Source organism: Camelus dromedarius, chromosome 15, assembly GCF_036321535.1.
Source record: "Camelus dromedarius isolate mCamDro1 chromosome 15, mCamDro1.pat, whole genome shotgun sequence".
NCBI classification, from domain to species: Eukaryota; Metazoa; Chordata; class Mammalia; order Artiodactyla; family Camelidae; genus Camelus; species Camelus dromedarius.
The window spans coordinates 62,138,710-62,154,340 of NC_087450.1; the positions used below are offsets into that span (position 1 = coordinate 62,138,710).

The following is a 15,631-nucleotide window of genomic DNA, read 5'->3' on the forward strand; positions in this document are numbered from 1 at the left end:
CCACCGGGAAGAAGGCCGACAACACCTATGGATCCACAAGCAGGGAGACAAGCCCTTCAATCCACTGGTGCTCGGGGTGTAAGTACAACTGCTCTGGAAAGTCATCTGACCATTTCTCGCGAGACTGAAAATACAAAGGCCACACACGCCGGTGACGCCTCTCTTAGTGACACCTCAGGGAAGTGCAGGGACACGTGGGAAGAGAGGTGAAATGAGACAGGCAAGCGCTTACGGTTCTCCCCGCGGCGTGTGTGGTGTGCGCTGCGTGCGTGAGGCAGAAACGGGACAAGCGGGTCTGGAAACGCAAGTCACGTGCAGCTGCTCCGGGAGGGGTGGAAGTGGGGCGCCTGGAAGGCTGAATTGGTGATGCTTGGGCATGTCACAGAAAGGTCTGAAGTAAATATGAAAAAATGCTAGTATTTGTTAATTATCTGAGCACTTAACTCTTTTTTGGCATTTAAAAATTTTTAATTTTCGTTGAGTAAGAAGCAGATTCAACCCGGAGGCATCGCAAAGTAGGATTTCTCAAAGAGGCAGCAGTGGAAGGGGTGAGAGTGACGCGAGGTCCGCGTGTGCAGCCGCACGGCCCCGAGCAGCCTGCGCACGCCTGGCTCCGGAGGCCACGCGGCGTGGACGGCCCGCTGGGACCGGTCGAACTTCCAGGCGGGGCTTCTGTTCCTGCAGCAGCGGCTTCAGGCAGGAGGGGCGCCCTCAGGCCGTGCTCAGCCCCTCTGCCAGGCAGGGAGGGTACGTGACGTCAGGCTGCCACCGCGGCTCCGCGGCCATTCACTGCTTGGACGTCCCCTACCGGCACCTGTGCTGTGACGACCACAGGGGCTCGGTGGCCGAGTGTCACTCTAACCTGTCACACCCGCTGTGTCCCGTCGGGGCGCAGGGGACCTCACGGCAAGGAGGAGATGTGAGCTGCCTGCTCACAGCCCCAACCATGGCCGCTGAGCACCGCAGCGGCGCTGGGGACGAGCTCTTCTCCCACTGCAGGCGGCCTGAGCGGATGCCTGGTTCCAGCGGCTCCTCACCCGCCCTCCGGGGCCCTGAGCTGCGGGACGCGAGTGCAGCAAAGAAGGGAAGACACGGTGGACGGCGTGCAGGATGGGGGACAGAGCCAGGCGACGAGCAAGGAAGGAGTTAAAGGAAACCAGCGCAAACCACGCAGGACTCAGCGCAGGGCCTCTGGGCCTGGGTCTGTTCAGTGACCACTGCTGTCAATCTTTCTCGGCAAAGAAGCGAGAATTCCAAACAACCGACTGAAAGATAGTCTGAGTGTGTGGAAACACACTCTCCATCCTTTGCAGAGGCTGAGACTGGCTCCATGAAATTGCTAGAAATGTCGGGGAAACACGTAAGACCACAGCACTCTTCCTGTCTTGGATGAAAATTAAATTTTTTCATGATTTTTACTCATGATTCATTACTTCTTATGAATACTCTGAATGGGTAAAAGTTATGTCCAGTATTCAAATAAAGTGTATTAAAGCTCATTCATAAAAGTTATTTGTTTGTCTGTATCATTACAGCTTCCCCTTTAAAGCACATTTTAACGACTTGCTCTGCTTACGTACTGCAAGCTGAAGTGAAGGAATCAGACCGTTCATTTGTGCTTGTTACACCACAAAACGAGAAGAAAAATTAGTAAACATTCAGCACAATATCATGGATGAGTGTTAACACACTTTAGCTAAAATACATGCTTTACGTCTGTTTCGTAATTTAAATTAGCTGCTTAATGATGCGCAGGTCCTGTCTTCTCTTTACCCCATCCCAACGCAGTCTAGCTTCAGGCGGAACCAGAAGTGAGCGTTCCAGCCTGCACATCCCCAGGACGCAGCCCTGACGGCTGGAGGAGGAGGACAGCTCCACACCTGGACCCCAGGACTGCGCTCCTCATCTCACAGGAGGCTCGGCTTCATCTCCACCAAACCCCTGCCCGTGAGGCGTGAGCAGGGCTGCACGTCCCCCGGACTCCATCCGCCGCCCTGCCCTGGACCCGGTGATGCTCTGAGCACAGGGGCTGGAGGTCAGAGAGCAGCTGGAGCTTTCACTGGCCGCCACGGAAACACTGCTTTTAGGTCTCGTAGTCATTCTTAGACAAAGTGCGGCAAATTCAGAAGCCACTGATGTGTGAACAGTCATTTTGAATACACAGTTCACGTGGCCCTCAGAAGGAAAAGAAATGCGCGCGTTCTCATGTGGCTGTGTGCTTTAGGGCGCTGTAGTTCAGAGCCACTGAGTGATGGGCCTGTGTGCTCCAAGTTCAGAGCTCTTGACAGCAGCAGACGAAACACCCACCGACCCCCGCTGCCAGTCCCCAGACCAGCAGCGGGTCCGGCCCTGCGCCCGCGAGCACGACCAGGTATGGGGCAGGCTGGTGGGGGAGCCGGTGGCCACGGTCAAGCAGGGTGGGAGAAATACGTTTTCCTCTGCTGAGGGGAAACACAGCCGCCCCTTCAACAAGTGTGAGAACAGTCACCTCTTGATTCCCGCAGCTGTTGGGCCTCAATGATTAAACACAAACCTCCCAAACCTCCGCAGTCAACATGCTCTAACCTCTGCACTGAACGCCTTCCCGGCAGAACCACCGAGAAGGGGCAGCAAGGCTCCTCCTCGCTTGGGTGGAGGTCGTCTGCTCACGGCCACCCATGGAGGGGTGGCCCTCACATGGCCAGAGGTGCAGCTGCAGAGGCACTCCGCTGAGCCACCAGCGGGAGGAGCGTGCCCCGTACAGCCTGCAGACACTGTCCCCTCCACATGCGCCCGGGAGGACGTGGGACTTTCTCGTGGAGAAGGGGGCCTCCTGGCACCGGGTGGGGGCGGACAACATCCGGGAGAGGAAGGAAAGGTGACTGCCTGACCCGCAGGGACACCGCAGACTCCGGGAGCCCTCCCACCCTTCTTGCGCCCGGCCGGGCAGCACCACTGGCTCCCCAGGGGCTCCCAGCTTTGGCCAGTTCTCCCCGGGACCCTGCAGCCCCTCCCTGACTCTGTCTACACAGCACGGCTGCTTCGCTCCACGCAGTCAAGCCACCCAGGCCAGACAAGCCTACTGATTTGACTTTTTGAAACTTCTACAGCAATTACTGTCTTTACTATTATATTTAAAAATTTCTTTACTTTTGGTGGGGGAGGTGGTTAGGCTTATTTATTTGATGGAGGCGCTGGGGACTGAACCCCGGACCTCGTGCGTGCTGAGCATGCGCTCTACCACTGAGCTGCACCCTCCCCCGTTACCAGTACCATTAATCAGGACCTCGCGCTTTCTTGTGCTGTTACTGTATTTTCTCCCTCCATCAGGCTCTGCACTTCCTGGCAGCCAGGACCATTCTTTGTCACTCCCCTGCCCCGTCTGACAGACGCTGACCGGCAATCTTACAAAAGACGGCAGGAACCTATAGGGCGTCACTCGTGAGATAAGAGCAGGACAAGAAAACGGCCACCGTGGTAACTACTGCGCCAGCCACTGTGCTAAGCAGCTGGCGCACAGGACCATGGCAATCCTCACGGCACCCCGGGAAGAAGCCCGGCCACCGGCCCTTCTGCACTGATGGAGACACTGGGGCAGGGACGCTGAGTCACTAGCCCAAGGGCACGCAGCAGCCACTGGAGGAGCCGGATTTAACAGGGCGTCTGGTGACAGAGCCTGGCCTCCAGGGACCAGGCTTGTGCTGCTCTCAGCAGAAGTGCTTCCAGAACTACTTCGCGTTAGTGCAGACTTTCGACGGGTGTCGGACGTATTTATAAGGGTCTCTACCAAGACACGCTCATTCTGCCTCAGGGCTGCTCCAGGAGGCTGTCGCCCCCTCCCTCCCCAGCTCTTACTTCCTGCCGCTCTCCGACAGCCACCCCACGCTGCAGCCCAGCGGTTCCGAATGACGGCTACGACCCTTCTGCAACCAGATTTTCAAGTAAGTCACACAGCTCAGAACAGAGCCTGGGAGGAAACGGCACCGAGTAAGTCCTGCTGCGTGAACGCTTCTGTCTCATTTCCACGTGTGTTTTGTACAACATTACCTTTGACTCTGGAGCACAGTCACGAAGTCTGAACGTCTACGCCTGGTCCTTACACCACACTTAGCGCTGACACAGCACGTGCATGAGAAGTGGCTGCGAAAACGGACAGACCAGTGCGCTCAGCAGACAGAGGGAGGTCACTCTGCGTGGACGCAGGACGAGGACGTCAGGGCTGCGTCCTCGACGACCAGGACTGCGTGAATGAGAGCCAGCAAAGCAAAGCAAAGCAAAGCACAGGAGGGGCCCCACCTTACCCCTTCGCCCAGGGTACACGTGAGGGTAGTACTCATAGTAGAGATCTGGCTGGTCGAGGTTCCCAAAGGGCTCAAACTCCATTTCAGCATTCTGGAAAAGGCCCAGCTTCACCAGCAGCGCCAGCCTCACAAACCAGAGCTGAAAGCACAAAACAGAACTGAAACAGCAGGTCATCTGTGCATGTCCAGTCAGAGCCGGCTGCCCTCTGTCCCCGTGGTGTCAGAGCTTGGCCCTAACGTGGGAGTCCCCTCAGGTTCTGGAGAATCTGGCGGCCTGCATGGCCCTGCGGGGGTCCCCACACAGTGGGAAGCAGAGTCGGAGCACCCCGCGGGGAAGGGAGTTTAAGGACTCTGCAGCAGCTCCTTCTCACTGGAGGTGCCCTGCCCTTCGCAGCCCCCGCTCCGCACCCGGCAGTTTCTAGGAATGATGGCCCACCCGCGTCCCCAGGTGATGGTCAAGCAGAGGAGAGTTCGGGCGGTACCTGCAGCGAGTCGGCCGTGTGGCTGGTGGGCAGCCCGCTCTTGCCGTAGCCCTGGCCGTGGGCGGTGAGGAGCCGCCCGCACAGGTCCACCGCTGCTCTCCAGTTCCGGCAGCTCTACAAGACACGGGGACACGGGGACAAGTGACCGCCTGCCGTGGGTGATGGTGTGGCTGCACAAGGCGAGGCAGAGAGGGCGCCGGGCAGAGACCCGGCTCCCGTGACACGGCTGACGGAACCAGGGAGGGCTCCTGTCGGAAAGCTCCCTCCGCTGCGCCCCCATCCACGACTGCTTTCCTTCTCAGCAAGTGGCCCGGCCTTGTGAGCTGTATCACTTCACAGCCAAGTGCCTGGCCTTCCGCTACGTGCGGGATGTGGGTGTCTGCGTCTGTCAGATCTGCATGTGGCTATAAAATGAGTGGTTTTGTACGTTGATCTCCGATAGCCAAAAAAAGAAAAAAAAAAGAGCAAATGCCACTGTTAGCCTAAAAAATGAGGAAAAACAATTTTTAAAAAAGAAACAGGTGACAGCAGACAAGGGCCATGAAAGCAAGTCACTGGCACGGTGCTGGCAGGCGGGCTGCTACGCCCTCTCTGGGAAGTAACCCAGCGCGCTGCGCCAGGCTCAGAACTGCCCCCACCCTGACCCAGTGCCCTCCTCCGAGGGTTTCTCAGAAAGAAACAGCCCAAGGGGGCTGGTCCAGGACCTGCAGAACCGCAAGCCCACAGTCAGCTCTGCAATCTGTGGTTCTGCGTCTGCAAGTTCAACCAGCAGCGGGTCCCAGAGGGCTGTATCCACCCTCGCGCACTGGACCCCGTCGTCCAAGCCCGTCTGCTTACAGCTCAACTACGATGGGAGATTCTGTGGGTATTTGCACACAAATGCGTGTACGTATCCACATCAGAGACACATCCCACACACACACTCAAATGTTAACAGACAGTGGTCACGCGAACCATTTCTCTTCAGTGTTTCTGAAGTAAGAACACTGTCTGCAAAACGAGGAGACAGAGTCTGTGATCAAAGGGCAGGCCGCACACCTAGCGGAACAGCACCCTGCAGGCGGGACCTTCACGTCTGGTCTGGACGTGGATGGTGTGCTCACCCACCTCTGCCCGACGCGAGGACCCTGACTGTCGCCTGATACGCACGGACCAAATTAGCGTCTGTTGAACCAGTACATCGTTTTTGTACCAAGTACAGATGTGTCCCAAGTACCAAGTATGGCACAAATCAACGAGAAAGAGGGTTTCTCCTGGGGAGGTGGGGGCCCCCAACACTGTACCTCCCTTGTGAGCCCCACCTGTGAGCTCCCTGACAGACCTCAAAGGTGGAAAGGATGCGTGCGAGCAAAAATATATTAATGAGAAAATGTGAGCATGAATAGTTACATGTTTTTGAAACAAATAAGAAATGTTTATTACACAGTAAAGACTCCTGTCTTATTTTGTATCCACTGTATACAGATACCTACCACCAATAAAACATTTAAATGTGTAATAAAATTATTTGCCAGTACTATGCAAATATGAAGTGCCCCATAAATGATTAAAAATAGTAAAGGTATCATATAAAAAGACCAGCTCTTGCTATGATTTTTATACTAAATTGTGTTTTCTGTATTTCAAACTAGATCACTATTAAAAATGAAGCAAAAACCTACCATCTTTTTCATTTTTTTAAGTAAACGTAGTCTTTAAACAAGTGACTCCTCCCCTAACTGGAAGTAGAGAGCAGGACCGTTTCTGCTCCCATGATGTTTTCTTGCAGCAGAATCCCCCGGCGACTGAGGGTGGCGGGCCCTCTGTATCCACGGGGCTCACAGCTGAGGGTTCAACCAACCCCAGATGGACAATACCCAGGGAAAAAATTCCAGAAGCTGCCAAAAAGCGTAACTTGAATTTGCTGCACACTCGCAAAGATGTCCTTAGCACTTAGATTGTACTGGGTACTGTGCGTGATCTAGAGATGCTTTAAGGTGCACGGGAGGATGTGGGGGCTACATGCAACACTACGCCGTTCCACCCAGAAGCCCTGAGTATCTCGGATTTTGAATCCGCGGGGGTCCTGGAACCAGCCCTGACAGACACTGGGGTTGACTGCTAACAGCAGGTTTACTTGGATAACTGCCTCTCTGGACCACACGTGCCATTATTAGGCGGTGCCATTTTCCGATTAATATCGAATGCCGTGCAGTCATTTCTAAACACACTGACACTACCCTGGCAGCAAGCTCCCAGGAGTCAGACGGACCTACTTCCTCAGGACAGTTACCAACAAACAGCACGTGTAGGGAGTCTAGGCCCCCCGCCCACCCTCGTGGGCTATCTGAGGACTCACTCTGTTCCCCGCTGGCCACTGCAGCTCAGGACCAGCGGGGGCTGGCACAGCGCCTCCAACCTCTAAGTTAGATCTGGATCACCTTCTGGTCTGAGAGAAGAAACAGGGAGAAGAGGAATTTCTCTGCCTCCCCTCCACACGGGAAGTGGGAGAGTCGGGGGCTGGGCAGGGAGGGTGCAGGGACCAATGGGCAGAATGTCCAGGGCTGGCACCTGGTGAGCCTGCTCAAGGTGGATTTTGCTGCCCCAAATAGTTCCAGGTGTCCAGGGCCCTCCTGACTGCAGAGGTGTGGCCGAGGGGCTGCCCGCCCCTCTCAGGTGAGGATCAAGTGGGCCGGCAGAGGCAGCCTCTGCGCCTCGCCACCCTGCTCTGCGCTGTTCTGGACGTTCACCCACACTGATGGACGTGGCTCTTGGGCACGTGTTTAAACTGCTTCGGATGTTAGGGTTTTTAATAAAATTTGTGGCTAATACAAATAAGGCAGCACAAACATTCTTAAACACATCTTTATGCACACGTACAAGAGTTTTATTGAGCACGTGATTAAAAGTGGAATTGTGGTGGGGAGGGCATAGCTCAGTGGTAGAGCATGTGCTTAGCATGCACGAGGTCCTGGGTTCAATCCCCAGCACCTCCATTAAAAGTAACAATAATAAATAAATGAACCTAAGTACCTCCCTTCCAATGAATAAACATATAAATAAATAAAATTTTTTTAAAAGGTAGAATTGTCAGGTGGAAGGCAGCACCAGTGTTTATTTTACTGGCTGTTGCTAAGCGGCTCTGCGAGGCAGCCGCGGGGGGTCAGGCGCCCCCACGGCACGGGCTGGGACCCGCGCGGCCCTTGCTGGCACTGCTGTTGCCGAGGTGACGGGGGACGCAGGGCGGTCTTGTCTCGCTGGACTCCTGCGATCCCAGGGAGGCTGGGTGCTCATCCCGCGCTTACTGGCTCCCCGGCCCCCGGGAACTGCCTCCTCATCATTTCCGCCTGTTTTCCTGCTGGGATACTTCTGTTTCTTGTTAACTAGAGGAAGATCTTAATTTCAAAACCTCATGTTTTTAATGCTCTTTGTGGTGTTTTTGTTACATACAAGTTTAAAATTTCAAAGTAGTCAAGTTTATTGAATTTTCCTGAAGGCTTAGTTTTTGTATCTTGTTTAAGAAAATGCTTCTCACTTCTCTAGCCTGAGTCACTGAGAGTCTCTTCTATTTTCTGAACTTAAACAACAAATTTCGCTTTAACTCACTTGGAATGTACTTCTGTGTTTACAGGTAGCAGTCTTCTTTATTTTTCCCACTTGAATGTGCAGGGAGTTCCGCGCCCCTCGTCCCTCCATTCATTCCGCTCTCTCCCCAACAATCGCAGCACTGCTCCCCCGACACGTGTGCATCCAGGCTCGGCTCTGTCCCACCAGCTCCCCTGCGGCTCGACCCCGGCTGGGCCCGGAGAGGCTGCGCCCGCCCTCGCCTCCGCCCTGCTGCTGTGGAGGGAAGGGGTTCCTGCTTCAGCTTCACGCCTTTCCAGCTTTTGTCCCTGTGTGAGCTTCCAATGAGAAAGCACAGTGGACACCCCTTTGTCACACGCATCAAGCGTGCATGTGTGTGCGTGTGCACACACGCGTGTGCCGGGTGCGGGGTGCCGGGGATCACTTCTGCTGACTCCAGACAGCCTGGTCTCCTGCTCTTCAGACTTGCCCGAGAGGTGGCGCAGAGCCGGCAGGGCCAGGGCCCCTGTTGACGGGAAAACTCAGAGGGGGGACTGGGCTGCCTGCGCCCCGCTCCCATGTCCCCGCAGCTCTGGGCGGCCCGAGCGGTGAGCCAGGCGGCAGGTCTGCGGGGGGCGGGGGGGTGCGGGAGCGCTAATGCCCGGCACTCCCCGCCCTTCAAGACAGCGCCCTCCGCCCTCCACCTGCGAGAGCCGGGCCGGGACGCCGCGCTGCCGCTGCTTGACTGTAATACGGGTTTTCCCGGAGTTCCACGCCACTCTGGTCTCACTGCTTTCCACCTCTAGTTCCCCTTCCTGGGGGTCCTCCTCTATTTTCCATGTTAAATATCAGAAAGGTTTGTTGAAAGAATTATTTTTAAAATTAAAATTAAATATACCAGGTTAATCTTTAAGTTCTGTGCAGAAAGTCCTATGAAAATCTCAATTACTGTGTATGACCTATAGAGCCCGAGAATGAAGTTTTTCTGACCGGAGAAAAGACCTGACTTCAAATAAATATGATTTTTAAACTAGGAAATAAGATACACGCTCTATTTGAAGAACTAAACATAGGCATTCCACAGCTTCTGGAAGACGAGAAAAATTGACCAATAAAAATCACTCAAGTAGCTAACAGTATGTGTGTAACTTTTCCTCACCTATGACTCAAAGGAAATCGTTAACACTACATATGACACCACTGGAGCGATTAAAATGTCCTTCTCCACAGGCTGTGACATTCATTTCCCTGGAAATTACGGTCTTCAAGCACTCTGGCAGTACTTAGGAAATACACTGAGAAACTCTTTCCCAGTCTTAAAGACGAGAGCAAGTATTTTAGGGCATAATTAAAATACCAGGGCAAGGCAATGGTCTTTGTATAAACACACTTCCCACCTTAACTAGGTCCCCCTGCCAGGGCTGGTAACACAATCTCTACTGGCCTCAAGTATTCCCAATGTATGAAAAAATCAAACCACTGTATGTACTTACTAACAATAATAATCAAATTAATAACAATCAAAGGAGGTGCAGAGGTCACCTGAGAAGAGACTAGTTACACTGAGCGCGTGTGGCTCCTCGTGGTTTCTTTAAACTCATCACCACAGAGTCACACTTCGAAAGCCGCCTGCCACTCGTGATGCTGTACTGAGAACGGCAGCTTCTCGAGCCAAGTGACGGCAGCGACAGCGGCACTCCCACGACGGCCACAGGTGCACCTCCCCGTGTCGCTCGGCCGTGGACAAGGCTACCCCCCGAGACCTGTGACTTCACTGACGAGCGATGCTGCACACGGATGCTCTAGGGTTAGCTGTTCTCTCTCCCTTTTATAAACACACTCGCCCACCCCCTTCCTTCGCAGAGACTTCTCCCCGCAGAGGCGACTCCAGGGCCCCTTTAGGGCAAGAGCCTCAAAGGGGCACCGCTGCACATTCACGAAAAACTAAACTTTAACTGGCTTCAACGTGTAAAACGTCAGCTACCCACCTAAACAAGTGTTTCTTATTGACCTTTTTGAGGACATGTGCTTCTGTAACATAATAAAAGACGCCGATAAAAAAGGCAGCTGTGGGGCACACGAGCTCCAGGAGTGCGCAGGCCCCCAGGAGCACCCGGCCATCCCGCGGCAACAGGCCCGCAGCTCAGTTCCCTACTCCTGCTTCAGGACAGCGCCTCCGCCTGGGAGTTCGCACTCACTCCTGTAAATGAGTAGGGCAGGGCTCTGTGTGTACTGCAGGTGAATCCACTCATTCAGCAACAAACCTTCTACACCAAGTGGAAAAGAGTATTTTAAAACATACATAAAATTATGCAACTCTAGTTATTTTGATGAAGCACATTAGTGAAAGTACACACTGCTTCAAGTAAGGTGATTGTCTGAAATAATGCTTTTTAACCCAGACTTAAAAATACACAGCATATTAACACGATGCCCTTTGCTGCACAGCACTGGTGCCCAATCCAAGAGTCTACTTATGTTCAAGGACTTAGGACGAGATACTCAAAGTAATGAACTCCAGGGAAAATATTATGAAGGGAGGCAGGACTTCTCAGAAGACAACATGAAAATCAAATACGTCGTTACTTACAATGAGCTGCTTCAGCCCGACCAGGGACTGTTCTACCGAGTTGGCACTGAGGACCTGTCTCTTTGCTGCAGCTTTTTCACCCAGGAAGCGAAGCATTAAGTCTTTAACTGCATCTCCCTTGAAAGAATATAAGAAAAATACGTCAAGACAATAAAATGCGAATTAAACTCAGCTAACCAGAACCCATCACTGACCAAAGTTCCTTTCTTCTCCATTGGTGTGTGGACGTGCAAACGTGGTTATAGTGCAGAAAACTTCACTTAACCAGACGTTTGAGAATTAACCAGACGTTAGTGTCATGACCTTTAATGAAGTGCGTGTGTTAGAATGGCTCTTTCCTTCAGGGAGGAGGCAGCAAATCGCCGCCGCCTGCACCAGGCTTCCAAAGAGGCACAGCAAGCCCGGAGGGGCCCCACCCCGAGCATGAGGTGACACCGGGGACAAGGGGGTGGCGGTCCCCGGAAGAAGCAGCATGCATGGCCGGCCCAGGGCCCTCTGCCTACCTCCCGTCAGCCCGCCAGCTGGCTTGGGCCTCCGGGAGCCCCGGGGGTAAAGCAGTTACTGGAGGCGAGGTCGCCTGCCTCCCAGCGCTGCACTCACTCCTGAGCAGGTGCTGCACATCCCTGCGGCCAGGCCCTCCGCCCAAAGGATTGGGACCATGTTAGACCCGCTGAGTGAGACAGGGCTGAGTGAGTGCGTGGAGAGGGGCAGAAGGGTAAGGCTGGGCCAGAGGGACCATCAAGGGACCAGGAGGAACCCGGGCAGGAGCCTCGGACAGAGGCCCAGGAGCTCAGCAAGGGTCCTTGTGGCTTAAGACGGAAGGTGGAGCCTGCCCCCCAGAGCTGGGAGCCAGCCAGTCCCCTGGCCCAGCGCAGGGTCCCCAGATGGAAGCAAGCAGAGAAAGCTAAGAAAACCGTGGAGACCCGTGGGCCACGGTGCTGCTTGGGGGCTGAGCCCTGGGCTGAGCTCAGCACGGGGAACAGGCCCCACGGCCCAAGCCCACCACTGTCAGGCCCACCCACTGAGAGGGGTCGTGGGGCACGGGGCCCCAAAGCTGAGTGGTCCAGGCCCAGGACAGACAGCCATGATGGGAGGAGGTCTGAAGCACCCTCTCCCTTTAGGATGCACAGCCGGGAAAGCCGCCGAGTAGTCACTGGAGTGTGAGCTGGCCTGGCCTTCCCTGACCTGCCCTCGAGGTCCTGCGGGTGGCAGGCCCAGCCACTGCATCCAGCTGCTGACAGAGGCCCCGGATCTCCCTGCTTAGCCGCCCGAGAAACAGAACTAGGCCAACCTGGGGAGGTGGGCAAGGTGGCCCGGATCTCCTATCCCTGAGCGAAGGCCTCTTTTCAGCACGGGCAGCGCAGCGGACACTGATTCTGCGGGGAACGCAGGTGCGCATGGTGACAGAGGACGTCCCCTGCAGACGCTGTGACCAGCCAGGGCCTTCCTACTGGTCCCTCCTCGGGAAGAACGAAGGAGCAGCAGTCTGCCCATAGGCAGGGCCACCTGACTCCTCCTCGCCATCTGCGGGGTGACACGTAAACACCACCACCACGGGGACATGCGAGCGGGAGGCGCACGGCCGCCACGGCAGGGGAGGGAAGGCGATAGCCTGCGGTCACGCTCTCGCACTGGTCTGGCCCTGGGCGCCAAGCCTGGTGCTCAGAGGCCAAGCCACACCTCCTACACGAGGGCAAAGATCTAGGAGCTGCAGTTCGATTATCTTTTGCTTTCAGAGAGTAAGGTGAACTACTGCAAGTGCCAGGACCCCAGCAGGGCTCACTGAGCGAGGAGGGAGAATGAAAGGGCAGGAGGAAGCGGGCTCGGCCACGCGGCCCCACGAAGCTCGGCACGAGTGCAGCTCCTACCAGACAAAGAGCCTCACTGGGGCCAGAGGCGCCGCGACCAGGAAAGGGCAGAGCACATCTCAGTGCCGCGGGGCGTGCCCCGTCTAAGCCCTCGGTCCCTGCGACGCTCTCAGTTAATGAGACTGCACCGCAAAGATCCCCTGCCGCTTAAAGTCCCTGTTAGCTAGCACTGGAGTCGGCACAGAGGCTCCTGAGACAGGAGCACACGCAGGTCTGACAAGCGCCTCGCCCCTGAAGCCCAGGGACGGCACGAAGCGTCCTAGCAAGGCCCGGCTCTCGCGCGTCTCTCTGCGGGAGGCGGTTCTGACGCGGGGCCACGCATCTCTGATGCAGGTCCCCCGCGGCTCCTGGGACGGGGGTGGGGGGAAGCCTCCTCCCAGGATGTTCTGAGAGCTGTGCTGTGGCCCCTGGCAAGGGAACCACCTGGAACCCAGGATCCCTTCAAACTGGCGGACCTCAGGGTTTGCTCCAGGGGAATGTGGGAGACAGCACGTGACCGATCAGGGCCCAGAGGCTGGCGCGGGGAGGACGCCCGCTCCCCGTCAGGTGCTTATGGAAGAGAGAGCAGCTGGATCTCAGCCGGCAGAGGCCGGGGGGCTGCCCCCTCCTGCAGCGCGGGGGCGGCTCTAGCAGAGCCTGCAAGCGTTTAATGGCCGAAGACAAAGCAGAGCCCAGAGCAGCTGACTCAGAGCACGGGCTTTCCATTGGGTCAGGGAGGCCCAGCAACAGGCGTGTCACGGGCACGGTGCCGAGACAGCAGCGGGCACCTGCCCCGGGCCTCGCCGAGCGGCGCCTCGGTTCCCTCGGGGACACGCGGCTGTGCGTCCTGGGGCGCTCGGTCTGCTTCCTCCTGGGGGGTGAAACCACCTGAGCCGACAGCATCCGAGCAAACAAAACAAAACAAACCCCAAGCTCGAGGTCGCGGGGAAACTGGAGCCTGCATACGTCAGATGGAACGTAAAACGGCGCAGCCCTTTCGGAAGACAGCTTGGATGCTCCTCAAGACGTTAAACACAGACTTACCACACAATCCAGCAATCAGCAGACCTGCACAGTCCAAGCCCGCGTTGTTCAAGGTCAAGTGCATCTGACAGTAGAAAGGAATGGCGCGCCGACGCACGCCGCAACTCGGAGGGCTCTTGAACGTGTGATGCCCAGAGAAGGAAGCCAGTCCTGAGAGACCACGACTGTGGGACTCACTCGCGTGAAACGCCCAGAGAAGGAGGATCCCCAGAGACAAGCAGATTCGTGGTTGCCTGGAGCTGGGGTGCAGTGCGGGGATGGATACTGAATGCAAAAAGGTTTGGGTTCCTTTTGGGTGATGAAAATGTTCTAAAAATTGTGATGATTGTGCAACTCTGTCAAAAATGCTAAATACCACTGAACTGTAAATTAAATGTGTGAATTGTATGGCATGTGAACTATATCTTAATTAAGCTGCAAAAAACAAAACAAATCTAAACCCCTCTTCACATGAAGCCCTCAGGAAACCAGGGCCGACGGGAACGTGCAACAGGTTAAGCCGCCCCCGGGACTGCGGCAACACGGCCTGGCCGGGCCTCTGCAGCCCCTCCCGGCCTCACTCACACGTCTCAACTCGGTCATGCATTCCTCGCGTCAGGGACCCAGGAAAGGGCAGGGAGGCCCACGCGTGAGCAGTACCTCTGCTTCTGCCCACCACAGAGCAGCTGACTGTGCTTACTCACCAACGCAAACTCCTAGAACACTGGGGAAAAAAGGTGAGACAGTTTTTCAGACGCAGAAAAGGACGGTGACCTGAGAGGAGGGAGGATGAGTTGGGCTCTTGCACCCAAAGGCCCTTTTTGAGCTCATGCGACTTAGTAACAAAGAAAAGACTAACAACCCAACCCAAAAGCGGGCAGAAGGCCTAAACAAGCAGTTCTCCAATGAAACATACAGATGGCTGATAGCTGCCTGAAAAAATGCTCAGTATCGATAGTTATCAGAGAAATGCAAATCAAAACTACAATGAGGTATCACCTCACACCAGTCAGAACGGCCATCATTCAAAAGTCCACAAACGACAAATGCTGGAGAGGCTGTGGAGAAAGGGGAACCCTCCTACACTGCTGGTGGGAATGCAGTTTGGTGCAGCCACTGTGGAAAACAGTATGGAGATTCCTCAAAAGACTAGGAATAGACTTACCATATGACCCAGGAATCCCAGTCCTGGTCATATATCTGGAGGAAACTCTAATTTGAAAATTGAAAAGACACCTGCACCCCAATGTTCATAGCAGCACTATTTACAATAGCCAAGACATGGAAGCAACCTAAATGTCCATCAACAGATGACTGGATGAAGAAGTTGTGATATATTTATACAGTGGAATACTACTCAGCCATAAAAAGGATAAAACAATGCCATTTGCTACAACATGGATGGACCTGGAGATCCTCACTCTAAGTGAAGTAAGCCAGAAAGAGAAAGAAAAATACCATATGAGATCATTCATATGTGGAACCTGAAAAAAAAAAGACACTAATGAATTTATCTACAAAGCAGAAACAGACTCACAGACATAGAAAATGAACTTATGGCTATGGGGAGGAAAGGGGTGGGAAGGGATAAACTAGGAGCTCGAGATTTGCAAATATTAACTACTATATATGAAACAGATAAAAAAACCAAATTTCTTCAGTATAGCACGGGGAACTATAAGATATATTCAATATCTTACAGTAACCTATAATGAAAAAGAATATGAAAACGAATATATGTATGTATGTGTCACCAGAAATTGACACATTGTAACTGACTATACTTCAATTAAAAATTTTTTTTAAAAAGGGCACTTTTTGGACCACAGTGCAGGAGTGTGTGAACTTGCTGAGTGGGAACTGGCT

The 15,631-nt window shown here is 54.5% G+C and overlaps 1 protein-coding gene across 3 annotated transcripts in view; it reads right to left on the minus strand.

Annotated features, from left to right (window-relative positions):
• TRAPPC12 (trafficking protein particle complex subunit 12) overlaps window positions 1-15,631 on the minus strand; it is a 52,158-nt gene that overhangs the window by 23,896 nt on the left and 12,631 nt on the right. For all 3 annotated transcript variants that reach the window (XR_010384319.1, XM_031466499.2, XM_064494753.1), the window contains exons 3-5: window positions 10,896-11,012; window positions 4,763-4,876; window positions 4,281-4,419 (exon numbers count right to left, since the gene is read on the minus strand). Coding sequence is in view for 2 of the 3 variants with exons in the window: in XM_031466499.2 (XP_031322359.2) it covers window positions 4,281-4,419; window positions 4,763-4,876; window positions 10,896-11,012 (370 nt within the window). In the remaining variant the exon portion in view is untranslated. The remainder of the gene's footprint in view (window positions 1-4,280; window positions 4,420-4,762; window positions 4,877-10,895; window positions 11,013-15,631) is intronic.